The sequence below is a fragment of the Xenopus laevis genome, chromosome 8L, assembly GCF_017654675.1.
Source record: "Xenopus laevis strain J_2021 chromosome 8L, Xenopus_laevis_v10.1, whole genome shotgun sequence".
Lineage (NCBI taxonomy): Eukaryota > Metazoa > Chordata > Amphibia > Anura > Pipidae > Xenopus > Xenopus laevis.
Genome location: NC_054385.1, coordinates 134,947,305 through 134,962,324, shown reverse-complemented (window position 1 = coordinate 134,962,324; position 15,020 = coordinate 134,947,305). Strand labels below are relative to the sequence as shown.

The 15,020-nt window shown below is 42.7% G+C and overlaps 1 protein-coding gene across 1 annotated transcript in view; it reads left to right on the top strand.

Annotated features, from left to right (window-relative positions):
* LOC108699167 (histone-lysine N-methyltransferase ASH1L) overlaps nt 1–15,020 on the top strand; it is a gene marked incomplete at its 5' end in the record, with an annotated part of 51,556 nt that overhangs the window by 25,477 nt on the left and 11,059 nt on the right. Inside the window, 5 exons of the mRNA XM_041574013.1 lie at nt 12,330–12,438; nt 12,582–12,788; nt 13,278–13,424; nt 14,171–14,279; nt 14,809–14,970. Of these exons, the coding sequence (XP_041429947.1) occupies nt 12,330–12,438; nt 12,582–12,788; nt 13,278–13,424; nt 14,171–14,279; nt 14,809–14,970 (734 nt within the window). The remainder of the gene's footprint in view (nt 1–12,329; nt 12,439–12,581; nt 12,789–13,277; nt 13,425–14,170; nt 14,280–14,808; nt 14,971–15,020) is intronic.

Here is a 15,020-nt window from a genome sequence, read left to right as displayed (position 1 = left end):
GAGGTGACATGACTATGTCAAGTGGTGAGGGACGGGCAAAAAGTAACCCAACTACAAAGTGCACCGGCCTGCTTGAGGGTGTCACGCCACCTGCTGTTTTCCCTCACCCAAAAGTCCCTCTCAGCAGGTATCAGACCCTTCCGGAAGCCTTGGTGGAAGTAGGGCATAACTGGAGAAGTAATGGAGCAGTTTTTGTTTGCCACATGGTTTTTGGCGCAAAATGGACGCATTAGCATCTTGCCTGCATCATTTTTTTGGCGTGAAAATTGATGCGCGGGCGTCATTTCCGTATCAGCGTAAAAATGGGCGCGAAAAAAATTTCTGTACAGCGTCAAAAAATTGGCACGAAAATGAATGCAATTGTGTCACTTACATTTTTTCATGTTATTTATGGGGAGAAATTGTCACGCGCACTCCACTCCTGGATACAACAGAGCTGGGTCCATTCATACATACATACATACATACTGTACATACATCCATACATACATACATGCTTTCCTGCTTCTCCACTGGTAACACTCTGCCACTTTATGTAACTAAGGCTGTATTATTCAGCAACTTATGGAGTACTTCATTTGTTTTAGATATGGTTGACCAAACTCCAAAAAAAGGCTGATGCCGATAAGCCAAAAAGTAAAAGACAAGCCAAGATCAAAATATCTGCCTTCAGAATGTAGTAAAAAAAAAAAAAAGAGTACATGAAGGATTTAAAGAAACAACACCCTGTGCAGGCTGCGACGTAGTGTTTATTCCTTTGGAAAATGAAGAACCATGCAAACCTTGTGCTGAAAAAATTAAATTCTGTGCCTTCGATGCAAGATTTTGTTACCTGGATGAAAAGAGCTATGCAAGAAACTTTTGATTCTCTTAAAAATAATGAAGGGACCTCCTCAGTAGCGGAGTCAGTTTTTGAGGACGTTTCTTCAGAGGGTTCAGCAGATGAAGGTCCCTCTAAAAGGAAAATGTCATCGGAATCAGAGGAAGGTGAACTACCTGAAACAGAGCACTTTTTTCCTATTGAGCAAATCAAACCTTTTTTATCGGCAGTCAGAGATACCATGGGTATGGAAAAAGCAACAGAACCACCCAAAAAGACTAGTAAACTTGTTGCAGGAATCAATAAAAAGAAGCTTTGCTTTCCCTTAGACTCTGCTATATGGGAAAGAATAAAAAGCCACTGGTCAACACTTGATAGGAAACTATCCTTTTCTATCCAGCTATCCAAGATTTGAATCTCTCTTTCCCTTTGACACAAAGGACTCAAAGAATTGGGATACTACACCAAAGCTAGATCTGCTAGATCTGCCAGACGGTAAAAAGAACCACACTACCCCTGGAAGATAGCTCAGGGCTAAATGCTCCAATGGACAGGAAAGGTGAAGCAGCCCTTAAACTGGCCATAGACGCAATGATCTGATCGTACGAATCAAGGATTCATACGATTTTCGGACCATGTGTGGAGAGTCCCGACATTTGTTGTCTGACGGAGATCGGTCGTTTAGTCGATCGTACAGGTTAACCCTTTGCCTGCCAAGCACGTACGCTGTACGTTCTGTCAGGCAAGGGCTCAGACTGCCAAACACGTACCTTGTATGTTGTTTGGTATTTCCTGCTTTCTAATGTGATCTGCGGCTCGCAGGGGAAGGAAACAGCCGCAGATCACTTTGCAAACCCCTAGGCAACGCGCACCCGGTCCTCGATCCCCTGCTGGCCCCACCGATCGACCCCCCACCCGACCCCAAGATCCGCCGACTACCCAAACACTAACCGTGTCGGATTTCAAGGCACTTTTCTTTTCTTCTGTGATCTGCGGCTCGCGCTGCTGGGAAAAGCCGCAGATCACTTGCCAGCCCCTTAGGCAACGAGCTCCGGGTCCTCAGTCGCCTGCTGGCCCCACGATCATTCCCCCACGTGACCCCCAAGCAGCGCCAACGTCAGCTGACACGTGGCTGCTTCTGGGGTAAAAAATCCTGCCTCTCAGCACCGCCCCCCTTCTTCTCTGCTGGTGCTGATCTGCCTGGGAGCCTTCCTGCTGCGGACCTCCAGTTGTGTTCAAGAGGGGGAGACTTTGCCTATCCCCAGGTACAAAATTTACTTTATTACACTTTGTTTTTATCAAACTTGTTTTTTTTTTTTTACTTTTATCAATTTCTCACTTCTTTCCCCCACTATATTTGTATATTTGTACACCCATATACCCACACCAATACTCACATATATACACACACCTTTGCAAGAGTATACACCTGCATAATTATATTTATTTGCTGTCATTTTATCATTTTTGCTTTTTCTGTGATTTTTTTTATTGAATATTCTGTTCTGTTTTGCATATGTATTTTTAGTATAGTTTTGCTGTTTGGTGCTTTGGTATAGAAAGATATATTTTACTTTGTTTGATCCGTCAGAATATGTACTTTCCAAAAATATATGGTTTTTTAGCTTTTTTTTTACAGTTTGGGGCTCTTACGGCACATAACGCACAGTTGGGGCTCTCTTTTCAGCAGCTGAGTTGGCCGGCGTGAAAATTCAAATGCTCATTTTTCATTTTGGGTCCGTACACACCACATACTTTGGTAAAGCTATGCATATTGGCCATCAAACTATTCAGTAGACCTCTGACGTCCATATTTAGGGTGATTTTTCTTTGTACGTAAAACATTGTGTGAGATAAATGCGGAAAACTGCAACATTTTTAGGCGATTTTCAGAAATGTTGTAAAAACCTCTATGTTTAGAAAAGCTTTGCAGTTTGGTGTAGAAAGACGTCTTTATCTTTGTTGGATTTGTCAGAATGTGAACTTTCCAAAAATATATGGTTTTGGGGGGTCTTTGCTTTTAGGAGGGTCTTGAGGCACATAATATGAAGTCAAGGGTCTATGTTCACAGAAGGCGAATCGGCAGCGGAGAAAACTCATATGCACTATTTTCATTTAGGGACCGCACATTCCAGCTGCCTTGGTATATCAATGCATATTGGGCATCAAACTGTTCAGTAGACCCTTGGCATCAGTATTTATGGTGTTTTACAATTGTATGTAAGAAATTGGGTGAGATAAATGCGTCCAATTGCAATATATTTAGGCAATTTTCAGAAATGTAAAAACTGTTGCTTTTATCGCCAAATTTAGGAAAGGCTTGCGACTTGGTACTTTGGAGTACAAAGACATGCATACCCAATTTGGATTCGTGGGAATGTGTAATTTCCAAAAATATATGGTTTTCTGGGGTGAATGTACTCTTTTCTGCCTTTGCTCCCCCCCAAAACTATGTATGTGATGATTTTTCAGTACCTGAAATGACAGACCATATGGGGGTCTTAATTTTGGGGCCCCTATATGCCACGTGCGTGGGTACACCTATACATATTGGGCATCAAACTGTTCAGAGGACCATAGGCTTTCATATTTGGGGTGATTTCTCTTGATACCTAAAAGTATGTGGGAAATACGATGCTGCATGGTGGAAATTTTGAGGTGATTTTTGGAAATGTCACCAAAATCACCAAATTTAGGAATGGTTTGCAGCTTGGTACTTTGGAGTACAAAGACATGCATACCCAATTTAGATTTGTGGCAATGTGTACTTTCCGAAAATATATGGTTTTCTGGGGTGAACTTACTTTTTTCTACTTTTGCCCCCCTCAAAACAATGTAAATGTATTGATTTTGCAGTATCTGAACTGTCAGACCAAATTGGGGGTCTTCCTTTTGGGGCCCCTATATGCCACGTGCTTGGGTACACCTAAACATATTGGGCATCAAACTGTTCAGAGGACCCTAGGCTTTCATATTTGGGTTGAATTATCTTGATACCTAAAAGTATGTGGGTAATACGATGCAGCAGGGTAGAACTTTTGAAGTGATTTTTGGAAATGTCATCAAAATCACCAAATTTAGGAATGGTTTGCGGCTTGGTACTGTGGAGTACAAAGACATGCATACCCAATTTAGATTCTTGGGAATGTGTACTTTCAGAAAATATATGGTTTTCTTGGGTGAACTTACTTTTTTCTACTTTTGCCCCCCTCCCAATACAATGTAAATGTGTTGATTTTGCAGTATCTGAAATGACAGACCATACTGGGGTTCTTCATTTTAGGGCCCCTATATGCCACATGCTTGGGTACACCTATACATATTTGGCATAAAACTGTTCAGAGGACCCCAGGCTTTCATATTTGGGGTGATTTGTCTTGATACCTAAAAGTATGTGGGTAATACGATGCTGCAGGGTAGAAATTTTGACGTGATTTTTGGAAATGTCACCAAAATCACCAAATTTAGGAATTGTTTGTGGCTTGGTACTTTGGATTAGAAAGACATGCATACCCAATTTGGGTTCAGGGGAATGTGTTCTTTCGGAAAATATATTGTTTTCTGGGGTGAACGTACTTTTTTCTACCTTTGCTGCCCCCCAAATCTATGTAAATGTGTTGATTTTGCAGTACCTGAAATGACAGACCAAATGGGGGTCTTCCTTTTGGGGCCCCTATATGCCACGTGCTTGGGTACACCTATACATATTGGGCATCAAACTGTTCAGAGGACCCTAGGCTTTCATATTTGGGGTGATATCTCTTGATACCTAAAAGTATGTGGGTAATACGATGCTGCAGGGTAGAAATTTTGAGGTGATTTTTGGAAATATAACCAAAATCACCAAATTTAGGAATGGTTTGTGGCTTTGTACTTTGGAGTACAAAGACATGCATACATAATTTAGATTCGTGGGAATGTGTACTTTCTGAAAATATATGGTTTTCTGGGGTGAACTTACTTTTTTCTACTTTTGACCCCCCCCCAAAATGATGTAAATGTGTTGATTTTGCTGTACCTGAAATGACAGACCATATGGGGGTCTTCCTTTTGGGGCCCCTGTATGCTACGTGCTTGGGTACACCTATACATATTGGGCATCAAACTGTTCAGAGGACCCTAGGCTTTCATATTTGGGGTGATTTTGCTTGATACCTAAAAGTATGTGGCTAATACGATGCTGCAGGGTAGAAATTTTCAGGTGATTTTTGGAAATGTCACCAAAATCACCAAATTTAGGAATGGTTTGCGGCTTGGTACTTTGTAGTACAAAGACATGCATTTTAGATTCGTGGGAATGTGTACTTTCCGAAAATATATGGTTTTCTGGGGTGAACTTAATTTTTTTACTTTTACCCCACCCTAAAACGATGCAAATGTGTTGATTTTGCAGAATCTGGAATTACAGAACTGATAGCTCAAATGAGGTGTCTACATTTTAGGGCCCCTATATGCCACATGCTTGGGTACACCTATACATATTGGGCATCAAACTGTTCAGTGGACCCCAGGCTTTCATATTTGGGGTGTTTTACATTGATACCTAATGATGTGTGGGAGATATGATTCTGTAGATTGGAAGCTTTGAGGTCATTTTTCAAAAAATTCACCAATTTCTATAAAACATTATAACTTTAGGAAACAATTGCAACTTAGTAGTTTGGAGTACAACGATATGTTTACCCATTTTTGATTCACCAGAATCTGTTCTTTCTAATAATGGGTAGTTTTCTAGGATAAACCTACTGTTAGTGGAATGTTTGGCCTTGAAATCAGAAGTATGTCGTTATCTGGAGAGGTGCTTTGGAAATTTGGTGGTGTACTGCTTGTAGATTTTGATCTATACAAGTGAGAAATCTCCATAAAACTATATATATTTGGTATTGCCGCATTCAGGAGACATAGACCTTTCCAAATCAGCTGTGTTCTCATACATAAAGTAAATAATGTTTCTGATATATGTGATTGTTCTTTGTGAAACATGATTTTTTTCATTTTATTGGACACTTAGAAGCCTATATTTTTTTACAGAAGTAGAATTACATCAAAATTCTTGCATATTTTGAAAGTTCAGGTTGTCCTGAAAAAAACAATATATTGTTTTCCTGGGTAAACTAAAAGACCGCCCCAGGAAAGGCCCTTAAAGTGAAAGAGTGCAAAATATCTAAAAACTGCTTGGCAGTAGATGTTCGCATCTAGGACAAAATGGCTGGCAGGGAAAGGGTTAAAAGATTTGTCGGCTGCCGATAACATCTCTGCATGTATTGCCGTTCATACGATGTTCAGTGGGAGACTGTCACTAGCTTTTGTCGGACATAACTTTTGTACGATTGCTGTCGGGGCAGAACATCGGCTGATCTGTACTTTATGGTTAGTGGCAGGTCGGGAGATGGGGGAAGTCCGATCGTTCAATGATTTGAATAATCGGATCTTTGCGTCTATGGCCAGCTTTAGGAAGGCATATCTAGCAGCTGCAGCCTCATTCAAACCAGCAATTGCAGCAGCCTCAGTTGTCAGATCCCCAAAAATATGGATCAATCAATTACACAAAAGGGAACTTCAAGAGAAAGTCTCCTGGAAGATTTACCAATACTTTCATTAGCCACAGATATGGCATTAACCAATATTGACTTTCTTGCTAAAACTACTGCTTATGCTACCGAGCACTATGGCTGAAGCCTTGAACAGCAGACATCGCTTCCAAAAATGATAATATGCCATTTTGAAGGAGAAAAATTATTTGGCTCAGAATTAGATCTGTTTTTTGGGAAGAAATCAGATGAGAGAATCGGGGGGGTCTTCCCCAGGATAGAAAACAAAGGAAACATTTTTTCGTAAACATGTTCCATCATATAAAACGAGACCACAAGGAAGAGGCATCAGATCCATTAGGGATAAATTTTCCTCTTACAGGAGAAAACAACAAAGAGGCAGAGGACATCCGGGCTACAACCAAAGACCTTTTTCCTCCTGATGCCAGGCCAGTAGGTGGTAGACTAAAAAACTTTGTATCAGCTTGGGAAAAGATAATAAACAACGAGTGGGTCCTTCAAACAGTCCAGAAGGGTTACTCCATAGAGTTTATAACCAAACACCAAACCAAAAAAGTACAAGTTGACCCAGAGACCACTCATCCGTTGTCAAAGACAAGCCCTCTTAGAAGCCATTCAAAAATCAGGGCGTACTCGGTCCAGTCCCTCCACTTGAAAAGTATATAGGGGTATATTCTGCTATGTTCCTTGTTCCCAAACCAGATGGAAAATATCAAACCATTCTAGATTTAAGGTTCCTAAACCAGTTCATAGAAAAGAAAAAGTTCAAAATGGAAACATTCCGCTCTGAATAGCATAGTCTCCAGAAGACTACATGATCACACTGGACTTACAAAATGCCTACCTGCATGTTCCAATAATACCCTGTCATCAAAAATATCGAAGAGTAGCCATACAAGGAGACCATTCAGTGGAACATCTTCAGTTTACAGCACTCCCATTCTGCCTATCAAGCGCTCCCCAAGTTTTTACAAAAATCTTCGTAGTGGTCGCAGCTTTTTTTTAAGGGAAAGTTCGATGGCAATCATCCCCTACTTCAATGACTGTCTAATGAAGATCCCCTTCAATTTTAAAATAACTTCTTCTTTTATTCGACAGACCCTACATTCCCTAGGCTGGGTTGTAAACTGGGAAAAGTCAGTAATCTTCCCAACTCAAAAAATAAAATTTATAGGAATGTGATTGGACAAAAAATAGGCAAGATTTTTTTTATAAGAAGAAAAATGCGAAAAGATAATTCAGAAAGTATCCCTGCTTACTCAAAGAAGATGATCTACAGTAAGACAAATTTTGGAAACCCTAGGGGGCACATTTATCAAGGGTCAAATTTCGAGGGTTAAGAAACCCTCAAATTTAAAACCTTCAAATCGAATGATTTCAAGCGATCGATCGAAGGATTTTTCTTCGATCAAAAAAATGTTAGAAAAGTGCTGGGGAAGGTCCCCATAGGCTAACATTGTACCTCGGTAGTTTTAAAGTGGCGAAGTATGAAGTCGAAGTATTTTTTAAGAGACGGTACTTCGACTATCGAATAGTCAAACGATTTTTACTTCAAATCATTTCATTCGATCGAATTTGACCCATTCGATGGTCGAAGTACCCAAAAAAATACTTTGAAAATCTAATTTATCATTCGAATTCTTTACTCGAGCTTAGTAAATGTGCCCCTAGGTCTCTTTACTTCATCAATAGAGAGAGTTCCTTGGGCCCAAAGCCCATGCAAAATCACTACAAAAATTGGAATCCGCAGGAAGATTCTTAGTCCTTCCAGTTCATGTAAAATAGTCTCTCAACTGGTGGCTGTTGCCACAAAACCTTCAAAAAGGAACTTCTCTGTTTCCAAAACAGGCAAACCTAATTACCACGGATGCAAGCAATTGGGGTTGGGGAGCCCATCTAGATGGCTACTACAGGCAAGGTCGTTGGGAGTACAAACTTGTTTTAACAACCTTCAAATGTTCCAGAACTAGAAGCAGTCTGGAGGTCAATTCTGGCCTTTAAGGATTCCATGAGAGGTCACATAGTAAGAATCCACACAGACAACATAGCAACTGTATACTACTTGAATCACCAAGGAGGCTCCAAAAGCCAAGCAAATTGGCATTAAAAAAAGGGTTCTTGGTGCCAAAACAATCTGGAAGAATTAACAGCAAGACATATAAGAGGCACCACAAATACAAAGTCACCAGGAAATTTCACCAACAGAATGGAGCTTAATCCAGAGGTGTTTTTTCAAGTCTGTGGCCTTTGGGGGATTCCAGAAATAGACCTAATGGGGATGAGAGAGAACAACAAAGTGAAAACCTTTTTTTCCCTAACAACTAACCAGGGAGAACTGGCAATGGATGCCCTGATACAGCCATGGAATTTCAAGCTGGCATTCATTTTCCCTCCCCCTGCAATAATTGCAAAGGTTATCAAAAAGATCAAACAACATCAGACAACAGTGATTGTAATTGCACCAGCCTGGCCAAGAAGAAGTCTTTATGCGGATCTGCTACAATTGTCAACCTGTCCGCCTTGGCCTTTCCCAAAAAAGGAAAGATCTTCTACTACTACTACTACTACTACTACTACTACTACTACTACTACTACAAATGCCAGTGCTACATCACAACCCGGATGCCTTAAAGTTGATGGACTGGAAACGGAGAGGGACATACTAAGCCAGCAAGGAATTTCATCCAAGGTAATCGATATTCTGCTGTAGAGCTGAAAGAGAATCACTAACACTCTATACCAGAGAATCTGGAAAAAATTCAGTTCATGGTGTAAGGACAGAACCATTTCCCCAAAAACAGCTTCAGCTGTAACAATCCTGGATTTCCTTCAGGAAGGCTTTGAAAAGAAATTGGCACTGAACACATTGAAAGTTCAGATTGCGGCCTTGGGGGGCCTACAAGGGTAAGTCATTGGCAGAGCACCCTTTAATCAAAATATTCCTAAAAGCAGTCTCCAATTTGAGACAAAAGAAATTCAAACACATCCCTACGTGGGAACTTGATTTCGTATTAAAAGCCTTACAAAAACTTCCCTTCGAACCCTTATAAAAGGCATCATCGGCTTTTTTTTTTTTTTTTGCCATTTATTCGGCAAGGCATGTTGGGGAACTACAAGCTCTATCATGTAAACAGCCATATCTCAAAAAACCATTTACCCCTTGATTCCCCACTCCACTGGGTGGGTAAGTTCACATATCTTGGGATCCAGGTTACACATGATATCACTCAGTACACGAAACTTAATATCGATCCTATTCTGACTGACATGAAGAATACATTTTCACTATGGGCCTCGCTTCCTCTCTCGCTGTATGGCAGACTCAACCTGGTTAAAATGAATCTTTGCATTCATATCCAAGATAATGGTCCTTACAATACCACCGGCACTGGCACTTCTGGGCCTCACAAGAGGCGTTGTTGACTCGGCGGCAAGCAGGATTTTGCTACAACTGTTAATGTACTATGCACGAAAACAAATGGTTTTAAAATGGAACAGACTAGAGCCGCCAACACTAGAAATTTGGAAGGAGCTTGTCAACAAGGCGTTGCCATGCTACAAAGCTGCCTATTTTGCAAGGGGTTGTATGGACAAATTCATAGACATTTGGATGATCTGAGTGCTCAACTCTGAAACCAATAGCCCTCATGTCTTTTAAAGTCTAGAGTGTTTACGTTAATGCATAGTATTTGACTATATTATTGGTTTGACTCCTCTCCTCTGTTATATCTTCTCTTCCTCTACTTTCCCTCCCTTTCTTTCTTTATCCCTCTGATCTGTACCTCATTTATTGATGTAAACTCAATAAAAAGAAGTTTAAAAAAAACAACCATATCTTCAGGTCCAACCTCAGGACTGATCCCTCATTTTCCCCAAAAGTCATGTCAGATTTCCACAGGAATTTTGAAATTCATTCTCCCAAAAACTAGAGGGAGAGAGAGTTACAGTTGCTAGACGCAAAAATGTGCCGGATGTGCTATCTCCAAAGTGTGGAGCCATTCAGAGTGGCCAATAATCTGCTCCTTTCCTTTGCGGGTCCTAATAAAGGGAAAGCAGCCTCAAAACCAACCATCTCTAGATGGATAAGACAAACTCTTTCCCTAGCCTACCAAAAGGCAAATAAAGTAGTGCCAGAGGAATTAAAGGCACATTCAATAAGAGCAATGTCAGCCTCCTGGGCAGAGAGAGCAGGTATTACATTGGTCCAGATCGTGGTCAAGCTGTAGAACCTTGGCTAAACACTACAGACTGGACATTGATGCATCTAAGCAATGGGCTTTTGCCAAAGCAATTATTAATTCACCCCTCCCTTAACTCACTGCTTTTCATACTCTCATTAAGTGCTGCCTGTATAAGAATTTATACTTACCCTCAGTCCCAAAGGCAGCATATATATTCCCCCCCGTTCTATGTGCATAATAAAATAATTATCAACAGAAATAATATCTTGTTATTGCTTGGAAAATTCACTGAAGAGCCTGGGGGTTGCAGGGAGTTTTATAGGGGAGGAGCCACTTCTAATTGGTGCGGGCTAATCCTACCTACAAGTGAGGAGAGCTTCTCTCTCGTTAAGTGCTGCCTTTGGGACTGAGGGAAAAGGAATTTTCAGTAAGTAAAAAATCTTTATTTTGTTTTCCAGATTTTGTACAGAAACAAGGGACTCTCCTTACTCAGTTTGTTGGGGTATACACACTCTTTAAAGGGAAGCTGACACCAAAAAAACTTCTTTTAAAAAAATGATTTTTCATTTGAAGTTACCTATATGTCATGCTGACTGTTTTCTCCTTAAAGCTTTCTTTCACTTAATAAACCCAGTTCTGCATCCGACTGTGGCCGACTGTGGCAGCCAGACTCCTGCTTCCTGTCAGAATGTGAGCTCGATGATGTCACAAAGGGGGCGGAGCTTCCCCCTCCTCTCCGCTATATCTCTCTGGCGTCTGTGAACCACGTGTGCTTTAGTAACTGATTTGCTAAGTACTGTAACTTGGTCATCAGTTATATAGTTTCTTTATTATTATATAATGAAGTATAAATGCATATTCATTCTCTTTCTCACAGTGTCACACTGTTTCGGTGACTTGCGGCTGCCGCTGCGGAACTGTTATGTCCTCCTCCTCCTCCTGGGGCTTCTCCGATCCAGCCGGCAAGACTGTGGCAGCAGCTGAGGCCAAACACAGGCCCCTGTCCTGGAGTCGGAAGGGCTCTCCTCCTGACGGGCGAGTGTTGGCGCAGAGAAGATGCGCACGGAACTAGCACATCTCTTAGCACCGAAGACAGTCTGCTCGCCGGGCCTTGATACATCACGCGGTGCACTGGGTGGAGGGCGGATGGATTTGGTGACGTCATTTGCGCGCTAAGAGACGTGCTAGTTCCGTGCGCATCTTCTCTGCGCCAACACTCGCCCGTCAGGAGGAGAGCCCTTCCGACTCCAGGACAGGGGCCTGTGTTTGGCCTCAGCTGCTGCCACAGTCTTGCCGGCTGGATCGGAGAAGCCCCAGGAGGAGGAGGAGGAGGACATAACAGTTCCGCAGCGGCAGCCGCAAGTCACCGAAACAGTGTGACACTGTGAGAAAGAGAATGAATATGCATTTATACTTTATTATATAATAATAAAGAAACTATATAACTGATGACCAAGTTACAGTACTTAGCAAATCAGTTACTAAAGCACACGTGGTTCACAGACGCCAGAGAGATATAGCGGAGAGGAGGGGGAAGCTCCGCCCCCTTTGTGACATCATCGAGCTCACATTCTGACAGGAAGCAGGAGTCTGGCTGCCACAGTCGGATGCAGAACTGGGTTTATTAAGTGAAAGAAAGCTTTAAGGAGAAAACAGTCAGCATGACATATAGGTAACTTCAAATGAAGAATCATTTTTTTAAAAGAAGTTTTTTTGGTGTCAGCTTCTCTTTAATGTTGTTATCCTCATTTACCTCTTTGTTCCTTCTCTCCCAAGATGTGTATGTGGATGTGAAGCCGCTGTCTGGCTACGAGGCGACTACATGCAACTGCAAGAGTCTGGACAACCAATCCGAGAAGGGCTGTGTGGAGGACTGTCTGAATCGGTGGGTGGCCTGAGCGCTTATATCAGACCCTTAATCCCAGGGCATGACCTTCTGATATATATACACTCCCCTCCCTTTTGTGCCCTGCTGCTGCCCCCACAGATTAATGGTATGTCCTATTCATTGTTTTGCTTCCCTTAAAGGATGATATTTGCCGAGTGCTCCCCCAATACGTGCCCATGTGAGGACCAGTGCAGCAACCAGAGCATACAGAGGCATGAATGGGTGCAGTGCTTAGAGCGCTTCCGGGCTGAGGGCAAAGGCTGGGGCATTCGCACCAAGGAACCACTGAAAGCGTCACAGTTCATTATTGAGTATCTGGGCGAAGTAGTCAGCGAAACAGAGTTCAGGTACTAATGACTAGTGGCCACCTGACTGATAGCAATGGCTTCCCACTGCTGTTGTTATACCAACACTTATATTCCAGACTGAACCCCCCCCCCCCATACATCCCAGGCATCCATTTCTTCTACTTCTCATGTTCTACCAACACTTCTAAACCAGGGAACCATCATGCCCCCCCCCCATACAGACATATTATCTCCTCATCTGGTATGTACTCCTGAGAGCCAATTCCTTCTACTTCTCATGTTCTACCAACACTTCTAAACCAGGGAACCATCATGCCCCCCCCCCCATACAGACATATTATCTCCTCATCTGGTATGTACTCCTGAGAGCCAATTCCTTCTACTTCTCATGTTCTGCCAACACTTCTATACCAAGGAACCAACCTGACTCACCCATAGACAGACAAGTAATCTCATTGGTGGTCCCAAACTTGTCTCTAGTGGGCTAAGGTGGTGTCTAAAGAGATCTGTTCTGCTTTCCCTTTCCAGAAACCGCACAATTGAACAGTATCACAATCATAGTGACCATTATTGTCTCAGCCTGGACAGTGGCATGGTGATTGACAGCTACCGAATGGGGAATGAGGCTCGTTTCATCAACCATAGTTGTGACCCCAACTGTGAAATGCAGAAGTGGTAAGAGTCTCTGTATTGTCTCCATGTACCCCAACCTGTATCTAGCCTCCATCTTGTCCAGTACAACTTTTCCAGCCTAAAGGTGTCTTCCATATACCCCAACCTATGTCTAGGCTCCATCCCATCCAGTACATCTCCTCTAGCTTGTGGATATTCTCCATGTACCCCAACCTGTGTCTAGTCTCCATCTTATCCAGTAGATCTCCTCCAGCCTGTGGATGTTCTCAATGTACCCAACCTGTGTCTAGCCTCCATCTCATCCAGTACATCTCCTCTAGCTTGTGGATGTTCTCCATGTACCCCAACCTGTATCTAGCCTCCATCTTGTCCAGTACAACTTTTACAGCCTGTAGGTGTCTTCCATATACCCCAACCTGTGTCTAGCCTCCATCTCATCCAGTACATCTCCACCAGCCTGTGGATGTTCTCCATGTATCCCAACCTGTATCTAGCCTCCATCTCATCCAGTACATCGCTTCCAGCCTGTGGGTGTTTCCATGTACCCCAACCTGTGTCCAGCCTCCAATTCATTCAGTACATCTCCTCCAGCCTGTGGATGTTCTCCATGTACCCCAACCTGTGTCTAGCCTCCATCTCATCCAGTACATCTCCTCCAGCACCTCTCCTCCTGCTAATGGGTGTTCTCCATGTACATCAGCCTGTGTGTACCCTAAGTGTTATTTAGCGTTGAGGATGTGTGTCTGTTTGCCCTGCAAGTGGCATATTGCTTTGTGCTTTTCCTGTAGGTCAGTGAATGGCGTGTATCGCATTGGGCTGTATGCGCTGAAGGACATGCCCGCTGGCACAGAACTGACGTATGATTACAACTTCCATTCCTTCAACACAGAGAAGCAGGTGAGGAAGTTTTATTAGTGCCCCTAGCCACTGTCATGCTCTGGCTATCTACTTGGCATGTTGTGGTTGCACTACCCACTGTAGGGGAGACCAAATAAGGGGGATTGTACCAGTTGCAAGACCCTGATGCCTGTTCCACTTGCGTCTGTCCCAACTGAAGCTCATGCCAATGTATATGTAAAAGAATTGTGGAAATAAACAGGCTCCAAAAACCGCAGAAGCAATGTTGCAAGGTTTATTCACACGACATGTGTTGAACTTGAAAAAGAGCCAAGGAGCTTGAAACATGTTGTGTGAATAAACCTTGCAGCACAGCTTCTGCAGTTTTTGGAGCCTGTTTATTTCCACAACTCTTTTACATATACACTGTAGGGGAGACAGTGAACCAATTCATCATCAGTGATTAGCTTTTTTCAGCCATCTGCAGGTTGAAGAGGGAAAGCAAATATCTGATCAGTTGCCATGGGTAACTTCCCAGGTGCAGACTGTACCAATGAATGTCTTTTTTACATGTGTATGTCGCTCTCAGCAAGTGTGCAAGTGTGGTGTGGAGAAGTGCCGGGGGATCATCGGAGGCAAGAGCCAGCGGGTGAATGGGTTGCCAAACAAGGCCGGGCATCTCATGTCGTCTCAACGGAGGCTCGGCCGTTCCAAGGAGAAAAGGAAATCCAAACACAGACTTAAAAAGCGGGTATGTGCCCTGCAGTTTGACCCGTAGGGGTACAGGGAATGTGCAGCAGC